At 52.2% G+C, this 21,576-nt stretch overlaps 1 protein-coding gene across 1 annotated transcript in view; it reads left to right on the top strand.

Moving 5' to 3' along the window:
• The first annotated feature begins 361 nt into the window (after window positions 1–361).
• Window positions 362–21,576, top strand: part of LOC140396059 (mitogen-activated protein kinase 7-like) — a 45,341-nt gene continuing 24,126 nt past the window's right edge. The window contains exons 1-4 of the mRNA XM_072484152.1: window positions 362–664; window positions 5,063–5,269; window positions 5,724–5,889; window positions 6,783–7,924. Of these exons, the coding sequence (XP_072340253.1) occupies window positions 646–664; window positions 5,063–5,269; window positions 5,724–5,889; window positions 6,783–7,924 (1,534 nt within the window). The 5' untranslated portion in view covers window positions 362–645. The remainder of the gene's footprint in view (window positions 665–5,062; window positions 5,270–5,723; window positions 5,890–6,782; window positions 7,925–21,576) is intronic.

Here is a 21,576-nt window from a genome sequence, read left to right as displayed (position 1 = left end):
CCTCCTTGATTTAAATCTCTTGTCGACCATTGATCGGCTCTTCGGTTCCCATGCCGTCGATTGGCTAAACTGAAGGCCAATCAGAGCAGATCACACCCCCTCGATGAACAGCTCGCCGTCCATTGGTTTGGGCCGCCGCAGCGCTGGCCTCCGATTGGTCCCGTGACCCGCGTCCTACCGTGACCCGGCCTCGCCGGCCATTGGTCAAAGGAGCTAGCTTCGGGCAGCCGATTGGGTAGCCCTTCCCCCAATCAAAAGCAATGCTCCGCCCCTTACCCCGTCCGCCAATCCGCGCTGTCCGCCAGTTCGGCCACGCCCCTTTCATCGACATAACGGCCGCGGCCTCACCGGCCATTGGTCAGCCCTGGTCGCCCCGCGGCGTCTGACTGGACCCGGTACCCATCCGTCTCAATCGATGCCTCGGCCAATCCGCGTCCTCGGACAGCCCCCCCCTCAGCCGCCTGCCTCCAATCATTGGTCAGCGTCGGTGGCGGCCACCGCGCGTCTATTGGCCGCAGGCTGTTATCAATCAGAGCGGAGGGAGAGGGGGCGGGGCCGGAGCCACTGGATCTCAAACAATGATGGCGGCGGAGGGAGCGGCGCCGGGGCGCTGAAGGAAGCCGGAGTTCCCGTCCCTGTCTCTCTATGTGTCCGCGGGAGACTGGTAAGCGAAGCCGAGGGGAAACTGTCAGGGTCTTCAACCAATCAGCAATAGGGTGGGTCCACCAATCACTGAGAAGGAGGAGAGACAGTGGGATCCAGCCAATCATTGGAGGTTCAATGGGGTGATCAGCCAATCATTGGACAGAGACGATGGGATCCAGCCAATCATTAGAGGGTCAATGGGACAATCAGCAAATCATTGGTCTCCAATCATTGGAGGGTCAATGGGACCATCAGCCAATGATTGCAGAGTCAGTGGGACCACCAGCCAATCATTGGAGGGTCAATGGGACCATCAGCCAATCATTGGTCTCCAATCATTGGAGGGTCAATGGGACCATCAGCCAATGATTGCAGAGTCAGTGCGACCACCAGCCAATCATTGGAGGGTCAATGGGACGATCAGCCAATCATTGGGGAGTCAATGGGACCATCAGCCAATCATTGGTGGGTCAATGGACCATCAGCCAATCATTGGGGAGTCAATGGGACCAGCAGCCAACCATTGGAGGATCAATGCGACCATCAGCCAATTATTGGAGGATCAGTGGGACCATCAGCCAATCATCGGAGGATCAATGGGACCACCAGCCAATCATTGGAGGGTCAATGGGACCACCAGCCAATCATTGGAGGGTTAATGGGGTGATCAGCCAATCATTGGAGAGTCAGTGGGGTGATCAGCCAATCATTGGAGGGTCAATGGGACCAATAGCCAATCATTGGAGGATCAATGGGGATCATCCAATTCCTCCTGTTCAGTTGACGATTTGATTCCCTTTTGAAAATGCCTCGCTCGAATCTGCCTCCAGCATGATGTCGGGCATCTTGTCCCAGATCCTCACCACTTCCTGTTGGAGAGGTCACTCATCATATCTTTTAACTTATCACCTTCAATCTGTGTCCCTCCTGTCTCTGGTTCCTAATCCTCTCGCCAATAGGAATAGTTTCCCTCCCTCTAGACTCTCTCCGGGACCCCCTCGTGATTTTGAACCCCTCGCTGCAAATCCCCTCTCGGCTTTATCTTCAAGGAGACCAGTCACAAATTCTCCAATCTCTCCCTGTCAATGAACATAAGTTCCCAGATTCCCAGAACCAATCTCGTCAATCTTTCCCCATACTCAAAAGACTTCATATCCTTCCTAAAGTGCAATTTCCAGATCTGCACACAATATTCCAGCTGCGTGGCTTTTACTCCAGTTTGCCCATAGTCCGATAATAAATCACGGAATGGAATGGGACCATCAGCTGCACTGTCTGAGGGTCAGTGCTGAGAGAGCGCCGAACTGTCGGAGAGTCATTACAAAGGGAATGTCGCACTGTCGGAGGGTCAGTGCTGAGGGAGTTCCGCATTGTTGGAGGGTCAGTGCTGAGGGAGTTCCGCATTGTTTGAGGGTCAGTGCTGAGAGAGCGCTGCACTATCGGAGGGTCAGTACTGAGGGAGCGTCGCACTGTCGGAGGGTCGGTGCTGAGGGAGCGCCGCACTGTCTGAGGGTCAGTGCTGAGAGAGCGCCGAACTGTCGGAGAGTCATTACAAAGGGAATGTCGCACTGTCTGAGGGTCAGTACTGAGGGAGCGCCGCACTGTCCGAGGGTCAGTGCTGAGGGAGTTCCGCACTGTTGGAGGATCAGTGCTGAGGGAGTTCCGCATTGTTGGAGGGTCAATACTGAGGGAGCGCCGCACTGTCGGAGGGTCAGTGCTGAGGGAGCGCTGCACTGTCGGAGACTCAGTGCTAAAGGAGCGCCGCACTGTCGGAGGGTCAGTACTGAGGGAGCGCCGCACTGTCGGAGGGTCAGTGCTGAGGGAGCGCTGCACTGTCAGAGGGTCAGTACTGAGGGAGTGCCGCACTGTTGGAGGGTCAGTGCTAAAGGAACGCCGCACTGTTGGAGGGTCAGTGCTGAGAGAGCGCCGCACTGTCAGAGGGTCAGTACTGAGGGAGCACCGCACTGTCAGAGGGTCAGAACTGAGGGAGCGCCGCACTGTCAGAGGGTCAGTACAGAGGGAGCGGCGCACTGTCAGAGGGTCACTGCTGAGGGAGGGCCGCACTGTCAGACGGTCAGTCCTGAGGGAGCGCCGCACTGTCGGAGGGTCAGTGCTGAGGGAGCGCTGCACTGTCGGAGACTCAGTGCTAAAGGAACGCCGCACTGTCGGAGGGTCAGTACTGAGGGAGCGCCGCACTGTCGGAGCGTCAGTACTGAGGGAGCACCTCACTGTCGGAGCGTCAGTACTGAGGGAGCATCGCACTGTTGGGAGGGTCAGTACTGAGGGAGCACCGCACTGTCGGAGGGTCAGTACTGAGGGAGTGCCGCACTGTCAGAGGGTCAGTACTGAGGGAGCACCGCACTGTCGGAGGGTCAGTACTGAGGGAGTGCCGCACTGTCGGAGGGTCAGTACTGAGGGAGTGCCGCACTGTCAGAGGGTCAGTACTGAGGGAGCACCGCACTGTCGGAGGGTCAGTACTGAGGGAGTGCTGCACTGTCGGAGGGTCAGTACTGAGGGAGTGCCGCACTGTCGGAGGGTCAGTACTGAGGTAGCACCGCACTGTTGGGAAGGTCAGTCCTGAGGGAGCGCTACACTGTCGGAGGGTCATTTCTAAGGGAGTGTCGGACGGTTAGTACTGAGGGAGTGCTGCACTGTCGGAGTGTCAGTACTGAGGGAGAGCCGCACTGTCAGAGGGTCAGTACTGAGAGAGCGCCGCACTGTCGGAGGGTCATTACTAAGGGAATGCCGCACTGTCTGATGGTCAGTGCTGAGGGAGTACTGCATTGTTGGAGGGTCAGTACTGAAGGAGTGTTGCACTGTTCGAGGATCAGTGCTAAGGGAGCGCCGCACTGTCGGAGGGTCAGTACTGAGGGAGCACCGCGCTGTCGGAGGGTCAATGCTGAGGGAGTACCGCACTGTCGGAGGGTCAGTACTGAGGGAGCGCTGCACTGTCGGAGGGTCAGTACTGAGGGAGCGCCGCACTGTCGGAGGGTCAGTACTGAGGGAGCGCTGCACTGTCAGAGGGTCAGTACTGAGGGAGCGCCGCACTGTCGGAGGGTCAGTACTCGGGGAGCGCTGCACTGTCGGAGGGTCAGTACTGAGGGAGCGTCACACTGTCGGAGGGTCAGTACTGAGGGAGCGCTGCACTGTCGGTGGGTCAGTACTGAGGGAGAGCCGCACTGTCAGAGTGTCAGTACTGAGGGAGCGGTGCACTGTCGGAGGGTCTGTCCTGAGCGAGCGCCGCACTGTCGGAGAGTCTGTACTGAGGGAGCACTGCACTGTTGGAGAGTCAGTACTGAGGGAGCACTGCACTGTCGGAGAGTCAGTACTGAGGGAGCGCCGCACTGTCAGAGGGTCAGTACTGAGGGAGCACCGCACTGTCGGAGAGTCGGTACTGAGGGAGTGCCGCACTGTCGGAGAGTCAGGACTGAGGGAGCGCCGCACTGTCAGAGAGTCAGTACTGAGGGAGCGCTGCAGTGTCGGAGGGTCAGTACTGAGGGAGTGCTGCACTGTCGGAGGGTCAGTACTGAGGGAGCGCCGCACTGTTAGACAGTCAGTACTGAGGGAGCGTCGCACTGTCAGAGGGTCAGGACTGAGGGAGAGCCGCACTGTCAGAGGGTCAGTACTGAGGGAGAGCTGCACTGTCAGAGGGTCAGTACTGAGGGAGAGCCGCACTGTCAGAGTGTCAGTACTGAGGGAGTGTTGCTCTGTTGGAGTGTCAGTACTGAGGGAGCGCCGCACTGTCGGAGAGTCAGTACTGAGGGAGCGCTGCACTGTCGGAGGGTCAGTACTGAGGGAGCACTGCACTGTCGGAGGGTCAGTACTGAGGGAGTGCCGCACTGTCGGAGATTCCTTGCTGAGGGAGCGCCGCACTGTCTGAGGGCCATTACTGAGGGAGAGCCGCACTGTCAGAGTGTCAGTACTGAGGGAGTGTTGCACTGTTGGAGTGTCAGTACTGAGGGAGCTCCGCACTGTCGGAGAGTCAGTACTGAGGGAGCGCCGCACTGTCGGAGGGTCAGTACTGAGGGAGCACTGCACTGTCGGAGGGTCAGTACTGAGGGAGTGCCGCACTGTCAGAGGGTCAGTACTGAGGGAGTGCCGCACTGTCAGAGGGTCAGTACTGAGGGAGCGCCGCACTGTCGGAGAGTCAGTGCTGAGGGAGCGCCGCACTGTCGGAGGGTCAGTACTGAGGGAGTGCCGCACTGTCAGAGGGTCAGTACTGAGGGAGCGCCGCACTGTCGGAGAGTCAGTGCTGAGGGAGCGCCGCACTGTCGGAGAGTCAGTACTGAAGGAGCACCGCACTGTCGGAGGGTCAGTGCTGAGGGAGCGCCGCACTGTCTGAGGGTCAGTGCTGAGGGAGCGCCGCACTGTCGGAGGGTCAGTGTACCTGGTGTTATTATTCTCTCTCTCTCTACAGGAACTGAGGCAATGGCAGACGACAGTGAAGAAGAACGCACTAAGATGGAGGCTGTTCGTGGCCAAACTGCCGCAGCAAAGAACCTGGCATTTCTGAAGGCTCGCTCCATGGATGTGACCTTCGATGTGGGAGAGGAGTATGAAATTATCGAGACAATTGGCACCGGGGCCTATGGTGTGGTATCATCAGCCCGGCAGAGGCAGACAGGTTGGCACTGGTCAGGTGGTGTATGGTGAGGGGGAGCGGAGGCGCAAGCAAATATCAACGTGGAGGCCAAGGGTTCAAGGAATACCGTCTTCCTGCTTTTCAAACCCTGCACCCACTCCGCTCTCTCCTCCTCTGTCCACATCTCTCTCTCCCTCCATCCCACTCTCTCTAGCTCTCCCATCTCACTCCATTCCCACCTCTCTCTCTGTCCCTTCTCTCCGTCACCCCTCCTCTCTCCCCATCCCCCTCTTCCTCTCTCCGTCCCTCACTCTTTCTCCGTCCCCCCTCTCTCTCTCCCTCACTCTCTCTCCCTGTTTCCCCCCCCCCCCTTCTCTGTCTCCCCCCTCTCTCCTCATACCCCCCCTTCTCTCCATTCCCCCCCCCCCCCCCCGGCTGGCTGTTAATCTCTTAGCTGTGGACTGACCCACTCTGTGATTTTCCTTCCATCCCCCAGGTCAGCAAGTAGCCATCAAGAAGATCCCGAATGCCTTTGATGTGGTGACCAACGCTAAAAGAACACTGCGTGAGCTCAAAATCCTCAAACACTTCAAACACGACAACATTATCGCCATCAAGGACATCCTGAAACTGCCGGGCTCCTTTGCCGACTTCAAATCCGTGTGAGTAACATGTAGCAAACAGCCATGGGACAGGTGCCCTCGCCTGGCCCTGGGGTCAGAGGTGCTCTCGCCACACCCTGGGGTCAGAGGTGCTCTCGCCAGGCCCTGGGGTCAGAGGTGCTCTCGCCAGGCCCTGGGGTCAGAGGTGCTCTCGCCACACCCTGGGGTCAGAGGTGCTCTCGCCAGGCCCTGGGGTCAGAGGTGCTCTCGCCAGGCCCTGGGGTCAGAGGTGCTCTCGCCACGCCCTGGGGTCAGAGGTGCTCTCGCCACGCCCTGGGGTCAGAGGTGCTCTCGCCATGCCCTGTTAAGTCACAGCTTCATCCAAATGTGGGGTACAACAGGGAATGGGGAACAAAACGAGATGGTGCAGGGGCTTGGAGAGAGTGACCAAGATGGAGGCTTGGGCAGTGAAAGGGATGGACAGAGAGAGACAGGCAGATCAGGAGAAGACAGAGACAGACCGAACAGGCAGACCGAGAAAGAGATTCAGGATGGATGGGCGGACCAGGAGGGAGAGTCGGGACGGACCTTGGGGCGGGGAGAGAGAGAGAGAGAGAGAGAGAGACAGGCGTACCGTGGGGGGGTGGAAAAGCGAGACCGGCTGACAGAATGGCAGGAAGGGAGAGGGCGGAAGCGACGGACAATGGAGAGCGAAACGGAGAGATGGGTGGAGAGTGGGGTGAGACGGAGAAAGAGTTCCCTCAGTCGTATCAAACAGGCTCACTATCCCCCGCCCTCCCCTTCGCTGACTGTGCATGAGGGTGGGGGAAGGGGGAGTGAAATGGGGCGATACATACGGCCTTTCCACTATACTCCAGAAAGAATGAGAGGGGAGGGGGCAATGTAAGCTGCCTCTGTCTGACCTCTGACATTCCCCCCCCCCCCCCCTGCAGCTACGTGGTCCTGGACCTCATGGAGAGCGACCTGCACCAGATCATTCACTCCTCGCAGCCACTGACCCTGGAGCACGCCCGCTACTTCCTGTACCAGCTGCTGCGGGGCCTCAAGTACGTGCACTCGGCGAACGTGGTCCACCGAGACCTGAAGCCCAGCAACCTTCTGGTCAACGAGAACTGTGAGCTGAAGATCGGTGACTTTGGCATGGCCCGGGGCCTCAGCTGCCGCCCCGACGAGCCGGAGCCCTTCCTGACGGAGTACGTGGCCACGCGGTGGTACCGGGCCCCCGAGCTGATGCTCTCCCTGCACGGGTACAGCCGAGCCATCGACCTGTGGTCAGCCGGCTGTATCTTCGCCGAGATGCTGGGGCGGCGGCAAATCTTCCCCGGCAAGAACTACCTGCACCAGCTGCAGCTGATCCTGACGGTGCTGGGCACCCCGCCCGAGCGGCTGGTGGGCTCCATCGGGGCCGAGCGGGTGAGGGCCTACCTGCGCGGCCTGCCCCGCCGACAGCCAGTGCCCCTGGCCTCCCTCTACCCGGGCACTGACCCCCAGGCCCTGGAGCTGCTGGGGCTGCTGCTCCGCTTCGACCCCCAGGAGCGGCCCTCGGCCCCCCAGGCCCTGCGCCACCCCTTCCTGGCCAAGTACCACGACCCGCAGGACGAGCCCACCTGCGTACCCGCCTTTGACTTTGGCTTCGACCGCCCGGCGCCCAACCGCGAGCAGCTCAAGGAGGCCATTGCCTGGGAGATCGAGGACTTCCACCAGCGACGGGAGGGCATTCGGCGGGTGATCACTCGCGTGCCCGCCCTGACCCGCGTGCCCGCCGCCCCCTGCCGCGACGTGGACATGCCCAGCGCCGGCAGCGGGGACCCCTCCAGGGGCGGCGCCCAGGACATGATCGACCTGACCTCGCCCGCGCCCGAGGAGGAGGAGGAGGCCGACGAGGAGCCGGGCGCTCCCCCAGGAGGTTGGGCCGCCGTGCCTGGGAGACTGGGCGGCGAGGAGGAAGAAGAGGAGGAGGGCGAGGACCAGCGGCCACCGACCGACGTCAAGAAGGAGGGCGGCATCTCGGCCGACACCAAGGCCGCTCTCAAAGCAGCGCTGCTCAAGTCGGCGCTGAGGCAGAAAAATAAAGGTAAGCTTGGGGCCTAACCATCTGGTCAGATGCAGTCAGTAGAGGAGAGCATGTGGATGCAGTCTGTCCCCCTGCCTCCCGCCCCCCCCCCCCCATCACAGGTAGCAGCGGAAAGAACCTTCTCCAAACCCCTTTGAGTATACACCCTCTCTGGAATAAGAGGGAACACATTACCATTGAACGGCCCATCCGCTCATCTATCACCATCCTAGGTGTCCAGACACTTAACTTGACCCAGCCATATAAACGCTGTGGCTAGCTGGAGGCTGCCCCAAAGGCAACAATCGTTCTCACTGTGGGCCCCCTATTTTTTCTCCAGGCCCCGATCCCTCTCTCCCTCTGCAGCCCACAACGTGGCCTGTTCTGTGGACCTAAATCCATTTCTCTCCCTCTCCACAGCCCACAAGGAGCCCTGTTCTGCAGGATGCAATCCCAAACACTCTCTCCAGCCCACACAAAGCCCTGTCTGCAGGACCCAATCCCTGCCTCTCTCCAGCCCACACGAAGCCCTGTTCTACAGGGACCAATTCCCTCTCCCTCTCCAGCCCTCCTCTACAGGGCCCAATCCCTGCCTCTCTCCCCAGCCCACATGGAGAACAGTTCTACAGGTACCATTCCTTGCCTCTCTCTCCAGCCCACACGGATCCCTGTTCTGCAGGCCCCAATCACTGCCTCTCTCTCTCCAGCCCACATGGAGCCCTGTTCTACAGGACCCAATCCCTGCCTCACTCTCCATCCCACAGGGAACCTGTTCTACAGGCCCCAATCCCTGCCTCTCTTATCAGCCCAGGTGGATCCCTGTTTTGCAGGCCCCAATTCCTGCCTGTCTCTCCAGCCCGCATGGAGCCTGTTCTACAGGCCCCAATCCTTGCCTCACTGTCCGTTCATACGGAGCCCTGTTTTACAGGCCCCACACTTGCCTCTCTCTCCAGCCCACACTGAGCCCTGTTCTGCAAGCCCCAATCCCTGCCTCTCTCTCTCCAGCCCACACGGAGCCCTGTTCTACAGGCCCCAATCCCTGCCTCTCTCTCCAGCCCACACGGAGCCCTGTTCTACAGGTCCCAACCCCTGCCTCTCTCTCCAGCCCACACGGAGCCCTGTTCTACAGGCCCCAATCCCTGCCTCACTCTCCAGCCCACACGGAGCCCTGTTCTACAGGTCCCAATCCCTGCCTCTCTCTCCAGCCCACATGGAGCCCCATTCCAAAGGCACCAATCGCCCTCACTGTGGCCCCTATAGACAGAGGCCTTTTCTACAGGCCCCAATTTCTCTCTGAATTGGCAGTAGGCCCATCTCCTTCTCTCACTCTCCAGCAATCAAGGAATTCTCATCTACAGGCCCAAATCCCTCTCTCCCTCTAGAGCTCACCGCTTCATCTGTTCTATAGGCCTAAATCCCAAATCCTTCTCTCCAGATGACACAGAGTCCTGTTCTACAGGCCCCAATCCCTGCCTCTCTCTCCAGCCCACATGGAGCCCTGTTGTACAATTCTCAATCCCTACCTCTTTCTCCAGCCCATACAGAACCTTGCTCTACAGCCCCAATCCTTCTCTCTCTCTCTCTCTCTTTCCAAACCACACAGCCCTGTTCTACAGGCCCCAATCCCTGCCTCTCTCTCTAGTCCACACTGAACCCTGTTCTACAGCCTCAATCCCTACCCCTCCAACTCACAAGGAGACCTGTTCTACAGGTCTCAATCCCAGCCTCTCTCTCTATCCCACACTCAACCCTGTTCTAAAGGCCCCAATTGCTGCCTCTCTCTCTCTCCAGCCCATATGGAGCCCTGTTCCAAAGGCACCAATCGCTCTCACTGTGACCCCTGCAGACAGAGGACTGTTCTACAAGCTCCAATCCCTCTCAGTCTCTTTCGCTCTCTCCTGCCTTTTTCTCCAGCCCATAGAGGCTTATTCAACAGGCCCAATCCCTGCCTCTCCACTCTACAAGGAGCCCTGCCTCTCGTTCCAGCCCACACGGAGCCCTGTTCTACAGGCTCCAATCCCCATCTCTCTCCAGCCCATACAGAACCCAGTTCTTTTTTAAAATATAAATCTAGAGTACTGTTATGGGCCAGGGTTTAGAGAACCCCAAAGTGTACCTGACCCACAACTTTTAATAGCTTGTGGTATGTGGAGCACACGGCCCACTCTACAGGTGTGGTACAGCAGAAATGGAAAAGTATTTTTTAAAGCAAAACAATGTTTATTCTATGAACTCAAGTTTACCTTTTTAAAACATACAGTGAACATCTTAGCAACCATTAATTCAAATACAACCCCCAAAGAATACAACACTAAGTAATCCTTAATAACTTCCCAAACAACATCCAGAAGAAACACCTTATAACAGAAGCACATTAGGTTTACATTCACTACTGAGAACATTTATAATTCTGAATTCACCAAATGATCAAGAGATAGTCTTTTCATGGCAGAGAGATCAACAGTACACCTGTTCTTTCCATGTCTGGCTGAAAATTACCAGACCGTCGATGTATACCGCACAATTGGGTAATCCTGAAACTACTTTGTTAGTTAACCGTTGAAATGTAGCTGGGGCAATTTTCATGCCAAATGGCATAACTTTGAATTGGTATATACCATCTGGAGTCACAAAAGCTGAAATCTCCTTCGCCCTTTCGGATAAAGGTACCTGCCACGTTTAGGTAAATCCAGTTTGGAAATAAAAACTGATTGTCCCATTTTCTCAATGCAATCCTCCAAACGTGGGATAGGATAAGAGTCCGTTCTTGTAACTGCATTAACCTTTCTATAGTCCACACACACCCGTTGGGTACCGTCTGGATTAGGTACCATCACTATGGGTGAGCTCCATTGGCTGCAACCCCCTTCAATTATGCCATTTTTAATCATATCTCGATCTCTTTGTTAATCTGTGCCAATTTTAAAGGGTTAAGTCTGTATGGATGTTGTTTGATTGGAACAGCATTTCCCACGTCTACATCATGTATAACCATTTTAGTACTTCCCAATTTATCTCCACAAATATGCTCATGTGATTGATATCAATAACTTTCAGGTCAGTTTGTTTTTCCTCTGGAAGGTAACTCAACAATTTATCCCAATTTTTAAGAGCATCTTCATTTTCCAATTTAATTTGAGGTATGTCAAATTCACAGACATCTGGATTTGGTTCGTCACCTTTGAGTTGGAATCATTAAAACTTCCTTTTTCGCTCCTTCCCTTTCAAAGTACCTTTTAAGCATATTCACATGACACACTCGGTGAGTTTTCCTCCTATCTGGTGTTTGTACCACATAATTCACCTCACTTAATTTCCTTTCAATCTGATAAGGTCCACAAAACCGAGCTTTTCAAGGTTTACCTACCACTGGTAACAACACTAAAACTTTATCCCCACTGGCAAAACTACAAACTTTCGATTTCTTGTCCGCTACCCGTTTCATCACATTTTGTGCAACTTTTAAATGTTGTCCAGCCAATTCACCTGCTCTATTTAATCGTTTCCTCAAATTTGACACGTAATCCAATAATGTAAGTTCCGATTTCTCACTCACCAACTTTTCCCACTGAGACGCAGGGAGAATGTGCAAACTCCACAAGGACAGTGACCCAGGGCCGGGATTCGAACCCGGGTCCTCAGCGCCGCAGTGCCAGTGCTAACCACTGCGCCACATGCCGCCCTTGCAGAACCCTGTTCTACAGGCCCTGACCCCTTTTTCTCTCCAGCCCATACAGATCTGTGTGCTGCAGGCCCCAATCCCTGCCACTTCAGCCCTCACGGAGCCCTGTTCGACATCCCCAATCGCTGCCTCCCTTTCTCCGGCCCACACAGAGCCCTGTACTACAGTCGTAAATCCCTGCCTCTCTCTTCTGTTCACATGGAACCCTGTTCTACAGGCCCCATTCCCACTCTCTGGCCGACTTGGAGACCTGTTCCCCTCGGCCCCAAAGCAGTCTCCCTCCCTGCCCTCCACACTGAGTCTCACATGTTGATCTCCTATTTTCTTTCTCTGTCAGTCTGGCCTCAATAAAAGTTGAGACGGATTCGCACGTAAACAGAAGTTATTTATTTAGCTTGCAAGCTTTATCATCTTACAGAATGTAACAGGACGTCCTGCCTCTTACACTCCAGAAAACGACTGAACTAACAGACAAAGGAATCTCTGCAAAATCAGTTCAAATGGTATCAAGTTTCACATACTCGACGGACATAGGTCAGCCTAGGTCCCTCCTGACCTGTTTAATCCATTCTGATTGGCTCACTTCCAATCCCTTTCTCTGGCCCTTATCAATGCATCCTCACTCTTATAGACACACCTCTTCCTGCTTTTTCCATGCGGTCCCAAATTCCTTTGTCCCTAACTAAAAGAATCAAAGTGGCTTATTTCTACATTACATTAACTAGTATCTCTAAAGTAACTATTTTATATCACATTCGTCATTCCCTCCTTTTATCATTCCATGATAACCGAACTATCCAATCTATAGCTACGGTTCCTCATCTAAAAAGATTCGTCGCTGCATTTCCAATTCCTGTCTTAGCCCCCCTTCATCTGCTTCACCCTCATGGATTTTAACAGTTAAAATCTTTTTCTCGGTGATTGGGGCGGTGATCTGATCCAGTGCACCCCGCATTTTACCCATCACACATTTAAGGATGGCCAGGCCCACAAAGATGCAGCCGATAGCTACCACTAGATACATGGCCATATTTATCAACCAGTCCTTCCATCCCCCAAATCCCCAGTTACCCCAAGAGCCAGGATCCTGCATCCCGTCCAAGTGATCCCGTATGCGATCCATAAATTTAGTGATGTTAGCGGTCAAGTCTTGAACACCCATAATACACTTGCCCTGTACTATGGCGCATACCCCACCCTCACGGGCCAGAAGATAGTCAAGAGCATACCGGTTCTGCATTGCAAACAACCGTAGCTGAGACAACTCCTTAGTTATTGCCCCGAGGGCTCCCAAGGTTTCATTTCCCAAAAGGGTAAGGCCGCAAATAAAATAATTCCGATCACTAACAGCCAAGGAACCCCCCACACCTCCCAGTGTCAATACGCTCAGAATGCCCCACCCGGCTGAGTGGCCCCGGTTGGGTGCAAGAACCTGAGGTTTTTTCCAGTTCTCGCAAAATTCAGCAGAGACTGCCCGGCGTGCTAACTGATTATGCAGGTTCCACGCCGAAGGGCAGGGGACTGGTAGGGACTAGAGTCCCTATAGCAATTCGGCGGGGAAATGGGGGTGACAAAACGTTGGTCGCCGTACCATTAAATAAAAAGTAGTATCCTTGTTCCGTGTGGAGACTAGCATCACAATCAGTATATCGGTTGCGTAAGGACCTCCCAGTAGCCCAGTTTATCCAATTTTGAAATGCCCATTCGGGCCGCCCAGCAATGCGGAAAGCCCTATTCCCGACAGTGATATGAGAGACATTCGCCCAGCCACAAAGGAGCTGGAGGCCGGCGTTCAATGGAACGCAAGTGGTGCCATAACAAACGCATTTGCCAGACGCCTGGGTGATATGGCACCTCCTGTCCGTACAGGTGGGAAACAGACATGTTATATTTGTGTCCACCTCTACCAGCAAACAGCCATATCCTTCACTGCTGAAGCAATTCTCGTACGACCGGGAATCCCTATTGGGAGTGAAGTGGCTAGGTATGTACGCCCTCCACCGTCGCAGCCTATCGTACTGTGAATGGGAATTATCCCGAGGGAGGGGAAGGCAAATAGCCGGTGGTGCTGAATCCGGATCGTAAGGAAGAGTGACCTGATCGGGCAGTGGCTCGGAACGCTGACAATGAACCACCGTTTGGGGAGTGCCCCAAAGCGGTGAAACAGAAAATAACCGAGACACCGCTGCGGGGTTTGGGTAGCAGACAACCCGTCCCTGGCCATACAGACGGTGGTAAATCTGGTAGAAGAGATTCATACTACCCGGGTTTTCCTCAGTTTGGCCTTTAATTAACTCAAGTGTATCTCCCGGTAACCTACGTTCTAGCTGTACTTCCCTTCTCACACGCCCCGCCCTCTCTCTAGTCCCTTTCTCTTTCTCATGATCTCTTCCTACACTCTTCTGACAGCTTGATGTTACCTTTATTGTACCACTTTTAACACATCCAAAATCAAATTTACATGTATTCCAAAAACAAGGCAATGTCCATATAATGTTCCCTTCCCATCGCCGGGACCGGTGCAGCTGCTTCATGACTCCCGCATTCTCCTTAACTTTGATGACCTTCCATGAGTCGATACCATGTCCTCGTATATGGGGGCAGTGAAGAACATCACCTGTGCATAGGTGATGTATCCTTGTAGATTGGTTGGGGCTACACAGATACATAATATTCCCCTTTTCCATGTCCATCGCCAATAACACGCCAAGCGAAGTGAGGCCAAATATCAGACAGACGATGCGTAGCCACTCCATCATGCTCCACACCTGTAAAATAGCACTGGAGAAGGGAGGCAGGTTAGTATCCGACCTTTTACAGTAGTGGAGATGGGCTCAATTTACAGTGATGTAGGTGGACCCAAGCACTTCGCCCCTCCACTTTAACTGCTGTGGGGGTGGCAAGGAGAACTTGGAAGGGCCCGTCCCATCGCGGCTCCGACCCCTTCCTAGTCCAATTTTTGACCATTACATAACTACCGGGCTGGACTGAAAGTGAGCTAGGTACTGGGGGCAATGGCTGGTGAGCCGCGCGGACCTGGCCATGGAGTTCCTTGAGCACTTGCGTAAGGGCCAGAACATAGGTGGTCATTTCCTCAGTCATCTGATGAAACTGAACCCGTCTGGGAACCTGCAGGCTCCAAGGAGTTCTAAGAGGCCTGCCATAAAGAATCTCGGCGGGAGAGAGCCGGGCTGGTCCCGCAGGTGTAACCCGCAGCTGGAAGAGGGCAACGGGGAGCAACTTAAGCCATGTCAGTCCCGTGTCTGCTCTTAATTTAGCCAATTTAGTTTTGAGGGTCTGATTGTGTCTTTCAACCAACCCGGCTGCCTGCGGTCTGTAAGCACAGTGTAACTGCTGGCGTATGCCCAACTGGGAGCAAAACTCCTTGTTAATTTGTCCAATAAAATGAGGCCCATTATCAGAACTTAACTGAGCTGGTATACCGTACCGGGGAATGATTTCCCTCATCAAGACTTTAACCACAGTAGCAGCTTTATTATCGATAGTCGGATACGCCTCGACCCATCTGCTGAACACATCCACAATGACCAAAACATATTTGTAACATTGACACCTTTCCAACTCAATGTAATCCATTTGGAGCGTCTCAAAGGGACCACTGGGCAACGGGGTTTGCCCCTTCCCACAAGGGATACCTTTTCCGGTGTTATATTGCTGACAAATCAAACACCGATTACTGATACTTTGGGCCAACCCCTGCATTTTAGGGTGCCACCAAGTGTCCAGCAACAAATCACTAGTCCCCCGAGCCCCACAATGAGTTGCAAAGTGTACACATTCGATGACCCATAAAGCCAGCACATCAGACATACAAGTCTGATGTGCAGGCGTGGTCCATAAAGAGGAAACAGAATCATATGTACAACCTAACCGTTTCCACATTTGTTTATCACTCTCAGGAGCGTCCTCCTGTAACCTTATGATGTCTTGGATGGTTGGCATTGACTTGTCAGAAGCAGACACATTCATAGTAGATCGTTTAGTCTGACTTAACATTTTAGGCACCATCACTTGCTGAATTTGTGCGGCTGTGCGCGCTGCACGATCTGCTCGTTCATTACCAACGTCAACTGGGGTTGTACCATTCGTGTGGGCAGCGCATTTAATAACGGAAATCTGCGCTGGCATAAGGAGGGCCTGCAGTAGGTCATTAACTAAACCCCGGTTGGATATTTCTGTACCAGCCGAGGTAAGGAATCCCCTATTCTTCCAGAGTTGTCCGAAGTCATGAACTACCCCGAAAGCATATCGGGAGTCAGTGTAGATATTTACCCGGCGATCTCCCCCAAGTATACATGCACGGGTGAGGGCAAAAAGTTCAGCTTGTTGTGCTGAGTAAGGGGTCTGAAAAGCTGCTGCTTCTAAAATCAGACCATCCTGATCTACGATTGCATAACCGGACAATCTCCGGCCAGTGGGGCTTACTAATGCACTGCCATCAACATACATAATCATGTCAGGTTGTTCTAACGGAATATCACTCAGATCGTCCCTTATTGTGGTAGTTTCCTGAATCAAGGCTAAACAGTCGTGACCAGGCGCATCCTCATGGACCGGGGGACCGCTAAGAAAACAGGCTGGATTGATAGTGGTACAATATTTAAATGTCAGACGTGGATTGTTCAAAAGGTATATTTCATACCTATTCTGACGAGCTGCGGTAAGATGCTGAGTCTGCAGTTGCCCCAATAGTGCGATTACCGAGTGGGAGCTATACACCATAATATCCTGTTGTAGAGTGATGTTGGCAGCAGCTTGCAAACTATTGTATATCGCTGCCAGGATCTGGGTGCAAACAGGGTGACCCAACGCCACTGGGTCGAGTTTGGAAGAGTAATATGCTACGGGCCGGTGCTTGTCCCCATGTTTCTGAGTGAGTACCGCTGTTGAACATCCTTCCAGAACGGTACAGTATATCTGGAATGGTCGGTCGTATAGGGGCCTACCGAGGGCCGGTGCTTGTAGCAAGGCCTGCTTCAGGCAACGGAAGGCCTCGACTGCCTCGGTGGTGAGAGTAAAGTTTCCCTCTTTACTCGTATAAGGTGTCAGCAGCTTTGTATAGACAGCGATGTTTGGTATCCACTGCCGACAATAATTCACCATACCCAGCCAATGACGAACCTCTTTGGCTATTGTAGGGGCAGGGAATTGGCATATTGGTTCAATCCTACTGGGGTCGAGACTTCTTTCTGTGGCTGTAAGTAAAACTCCTAAGAACTTAACTTTTCTCTGAGCCACCAAGACCTTTGCTTGTGAAACAACATAACCCAACGAGGATAGGTGGTTCAGTAATTGGATCACATCATCCCTGTTACTGGGCTCGTCAGGACTTGCCACCAATATGTCATCTACATACTGCACTAGAGTGGAACCATGCTCCAATGTCAAGGCCTGGAGTTGGGTCTGCAAACATCTGGAGAAGAGTGTAGGGGAATTGACAAACCCCTGTGGCAGTCGGGTCCAGGTATACTGCTGCCCATTGTAAGTGAAGGCAAACAAATATTGACTTTCAGTCGCAAGTGGGAGGGCAAAGAAGGCGTGCTGAAGGTCAATTACGGCGAAGACCCGGGCTTGTGCTGGAATTTGAGCCAGTATGTGGGCAGGGTTAGGGACGAGAGCATGTAACGGCTGTGCGATGGCATTGATTGAACGTAAATCCTGTACTAATCGGTACTGGTCTGGTTTGGCTGGTTTAGGCACAGCAAGTATGGGGGTGTTACATTCTGATTGGCAAGGGACCAAAATACCCTGTTTCAATAGTTCTTGAATTAATTTATCTATTGATGGAGCAGCTTGAGATTTGAGGGGGTATTGCCGAATGGAAGGTAGCTTTGCATGATCCTTAATCATTACCTTGATAGGTGTAACATTTGTCTTTCCCACTTGTGATGGGTATTCCGCCCAGACCTGTGGATTGACATATTCCAACACATCATGTCCCCTGTGATGCTGCAGTCGAGTGTTAATCGTTTCAGGGACCTCAAAATATTTTATGGTAGTGCCGTCTGGCATGGCTTGAAGTGCGTAGTCTGTTGGATCTGAATGATCCACTGCCCTCCTGACCATTCGTCCCATATCCCTGGCATGGTACGGGTCATAGACCTGACGTGTAATGTGAGGGCTTACCGAAGCTGACTGTGGCCATAAATGTGGTGATATTGTAACAAAATCGGCTGTACCTTCTTTTCCCGTGACTGTGGCTGTAACCTTGACTGGCCATTCGGTCTCAAGTAATGGCCGGTATTTGTCCTCCAACTCCCTGTTTCGTCCAGTTCTGTCATAGGCCAGGGTAACGTGATGCAGTGACTGTTCAATGTCTAACGTCCACCACTGGGGGGTGATAGAAATATAGCACTGTTGTCTCATCCTCCATGATGTAACCGTTACCCCCTCATCTCCGCATTCTAGCTGTAGCTGGAAGATACACAGTAAATCTCGGGCCAACAAGTTACAGTCCAATCCAGTAGTCACTACAAACTGATGTTCTGCAGACGTATTCTCGTAAGTGACTGTCACAGGTTCAGAAATAGGATACTCACACACCTGTCCTTGGAACCCTGATAATTGCTGCGTGTGGCCGGATATTGGTAATTTAAGTGTTGATTGCACAGAAGACATCGCTGCCCCTGTGTCGATGACAAATGAGTGATGTTGATCTCCTATCTGCAGAGAGATAATAGGTTCCCTGTCGGATTGGAGAGTCCTGATGGCTAAATTAGCTAGTCAATCCTGTGTTGGGAAAGGGTTTTCCTGGGAGAAGTCAGTGTATCTCGTCTGTCCTCCCCTTTGTGGGTACCCCCTCCTTTGGGTCGGATAATCTCCTTCTACTGTCTGTCTTTTAAAGGGGCATTCCTGTTGCCAGTGATCTATACGGCCGCAATTAAAACATCCATTGTTCCCTCTATATCTGCCTCGTCCTCTTCTCCCAGTAGACCAATGGCCCCTCAGAGGGGGCTGCGGTTGTAGAGCTGTTGATTCATTCAGTGGACCATAAAAATGGGGTGAGGGTCCTTTTGGGTGGGTTTGGTATCCCCCTCTTCGCTGATCCACCCACCCAAAGTCACTATATTGGGGCTCCTGCTGGTAAACTACCATTTCTGCCCCTTGTTGGGGTCGCAGATCATCCTTTTTCATTACATACTCAGTCTTAACCTTTGTAACTGAGCCTCCTTCTGGGCCTACACCCTCCTTCCAGTAAAATCTGACTGCCCTTGCCATCTGGGAAGGGTCGTTCTCCGTCCAATTCATGTTATTACATTTCACAGCAGTAACCACAGAAGGTGGTAGGCAATGCATTAACATAGCACAGTATTGAGGGGAATTCTGACCATTTTGATACAGCAAATCGCCTGACTGCCCCCGGTAGATTTCATTAAAACGCCCCAGAAATTCCTCTGGGTCTTCATTCTTCTTAGGTTTTAGGTCTAAGATAACAGAAAGATTTATGGGCCTTTGAAATGTGCTATTCAATGCATTTAAGATCTGTGTCCTTCTATCGTCGTCTAACGCATAGGCCTGCTGGAGTGCGGCATGACTAGCATAATTCAGGTGGTTAAGACAAGTGCGGTACTCTGCTGGGGTTAAAATCTGCTGAACTAGGGCCCAGAGGTCCCTTGAATCAGCTTGATAAATTGAGATAGTAGTTCTCAATGAATCCACAAAGGCAGCAGGAGATTTTTTTCTATCTGGGATTGTAGTCATAATAGCCATCATCTCACTGGGTGTCCATGGGAAGTAAACGTCTATTGTGGGGTTTGCAGCCGCAGTCCCTGGATCGGGGTTTCTCATCTTCCTAATCGGTAACTGTCTCCGAATGTCACCAGGGGGCACTCTAGGTATTTCCCCTGGTTGTTCCAAGACTTCAACGTCTCTCCCTGTCACTAGGGGGAGTTCTTTCTCTTCAACCGAAGTTGTTTCAGCTTTCTTTGTTCCCAACTCTTGTGATTTCTCCTTAGTTTGGGGAGACTGAGGTGATATGCTTAATTGTTTCTGGTGAGCTTCAAGCCCCTCTCTCGCTGTCCGAGATCTTGTCCTAGAGCTAACTGGGCTTGTGGGACAAAGTTCCTTTTGCTCTTTCGGTTGTGAAGTTGGTAAAACAGGACCCACACTATCACCCAAAAGGGCTTGAGTTTCTGGCATATTTGAAATCTGGGGAGCAATGGCTGGGTATATATTATTGTACTCTGGTGGTTCTGGAATGAGCGCAGACCATACTATGGGTGCAGACGGAATTTCTACTGACTTTTCCGACTTATTGAATTTTTCTTCTTCCGACAATTCAAGGCCAGCCATTGAACTACGTAGTTCACCTCTTGTGTGACCCGGGTCCTTCTTGTCTCTATTTGCTCTTTTTTTAAATGCACATTCCTTTTTCAAGATTTGTAATGTTTTTAGGTTACCCTGTTCACTAATTGAAATCCCCATTTTAAGTGCATTATCCTGCCAGCTGGACAACATAATCTTATCTTTTTCCTCTTGACAATATTGCCTCCATAATCCAATTAATTCTTTAGTTTTCATACTTTGATTTTTTTTCCATATCAGTCCCTGGATTTTCTTAACCATTTCTAGGTCTTTGGTTCCCCCTAGTGGCCATTCATCTCCCATTTTAGTTCTTAACTGTGCTGACAATTTTCTAAAGTCTTTAGCTTTGTCCGGATACTTATCACATAATATTTGCAGTGGCATGCCTGGATCATTTGTGCTATCCAAGGAATTTCCCATAATCTCAACTAGTCCTTGGAACTGCGTTTTTTCGCCACTACAATCCAAGGAAAATTCTTTAACTTAATCAACTATATTTTTAACACACAGACATATAGAGGTGAACCATTTGTTTCAATTTCAAATGTTACATCTACCCCTCATAACATAACCCAGCCAAATTAACTCTCAATTAAAGTTGAACCATTTATCTTAAATGTTACATCAACAATATAGCCTTCCCCAGCCGAATTAACTCACAATTAAAGTTGAACCATTTATCTTAAATGTTACATCAACAATATAGCCTTCCCCAGCCGAATTAACTCACAATTGAAGTGCTTATCCCCAGACTGACCTGTGATTTCGTCGAGGCGGTCTTTCTGTGCCAACCGCGAGTGACCAGACTAATCAGACGATGAGAAGAGGGGAACAATCAATGCTGGTCGTTTTCCATTTCTACATTGAGGGCCCTTTGTTCCCCATCCTCCTGTTCATAATCAGTCTAATTCTGATTTCGCAGTTGGAACAGGATCGCCCTGAGAAATCCCGGGTTTCGGCACCAAATGTTGATCTCCTATTTTCTTTCTCTGTCAGTCTGGCCTCAATAAAAGTTGAGACGGATTCGCACGTAAACAGAAGTTATTTATTTAGCTTGCAAGCTTTATCATCTTACAGAATGTAACAGGACGTCCTGCCTCTTACACTCCAGAAAACGACTGAACTAACAGACAAAGGAATCTCTGCAAAATCAGTTCAAATGGTATCAAGTTTCACATACTCGACGGACATAGGTCAGCCTAGGTCCCTCCTGACCTGTTTAATCTATTCTGATTGGCTCACTTCCAATCCCTTTCTCTGGCCCTTATCAATGCATCCTCACTCTTATAGACACACCTCTTCCTGCTTTTTCCATGCGGTCCCAAATTCCTTTGTCCCTAACTAAAAGAATCAAAGTGGCTTATTTCTACATTACATTAACTAGTATCTCTAAAGTAACTATTTTATATCACATTCGTCACACAGGTCCCTATCCTTCTGTCCCTGCACTAAATCTACACTAATCCCACTTCCCAGCACCTGGCCCATAGCCAGAGACGCCAGTAAATGAATGACAGAACAAATTCTCGAGGGGCCAATGAACTTTAGGGGCAGGACAGTGGAGCTGAGGCTCCAATCAGATAGAATGGGGTAGCAGGGCCAGAGGGGCTTACTGACCTCCTCCTGCTCCTACGTCCTATGGCTTTGCAGATCCATCCTCGCCTCC

This window comes from Scyliorhinus torazame, chromosome 19 (genome assembly GCF_047496885.1).
Source record: "Scyliorhinus torazame isolate Kashiwa2021f chromosome 19, sScyTor2.1, whole genome shotgun sequence".
Taxonomy (NCBI): Eukaryota; Metazoa; Chordata; class Chondrichthyes; order Carcharhiniformes; family Scyliorhinidae; genus Scyliorhinus; species Scyliorhinus torazame.
The sequence above is the reverse complement of the archived record's forward strand: the minus strand, read 5'-3'. Positions and strand labels throughout refer to the sequence as shown.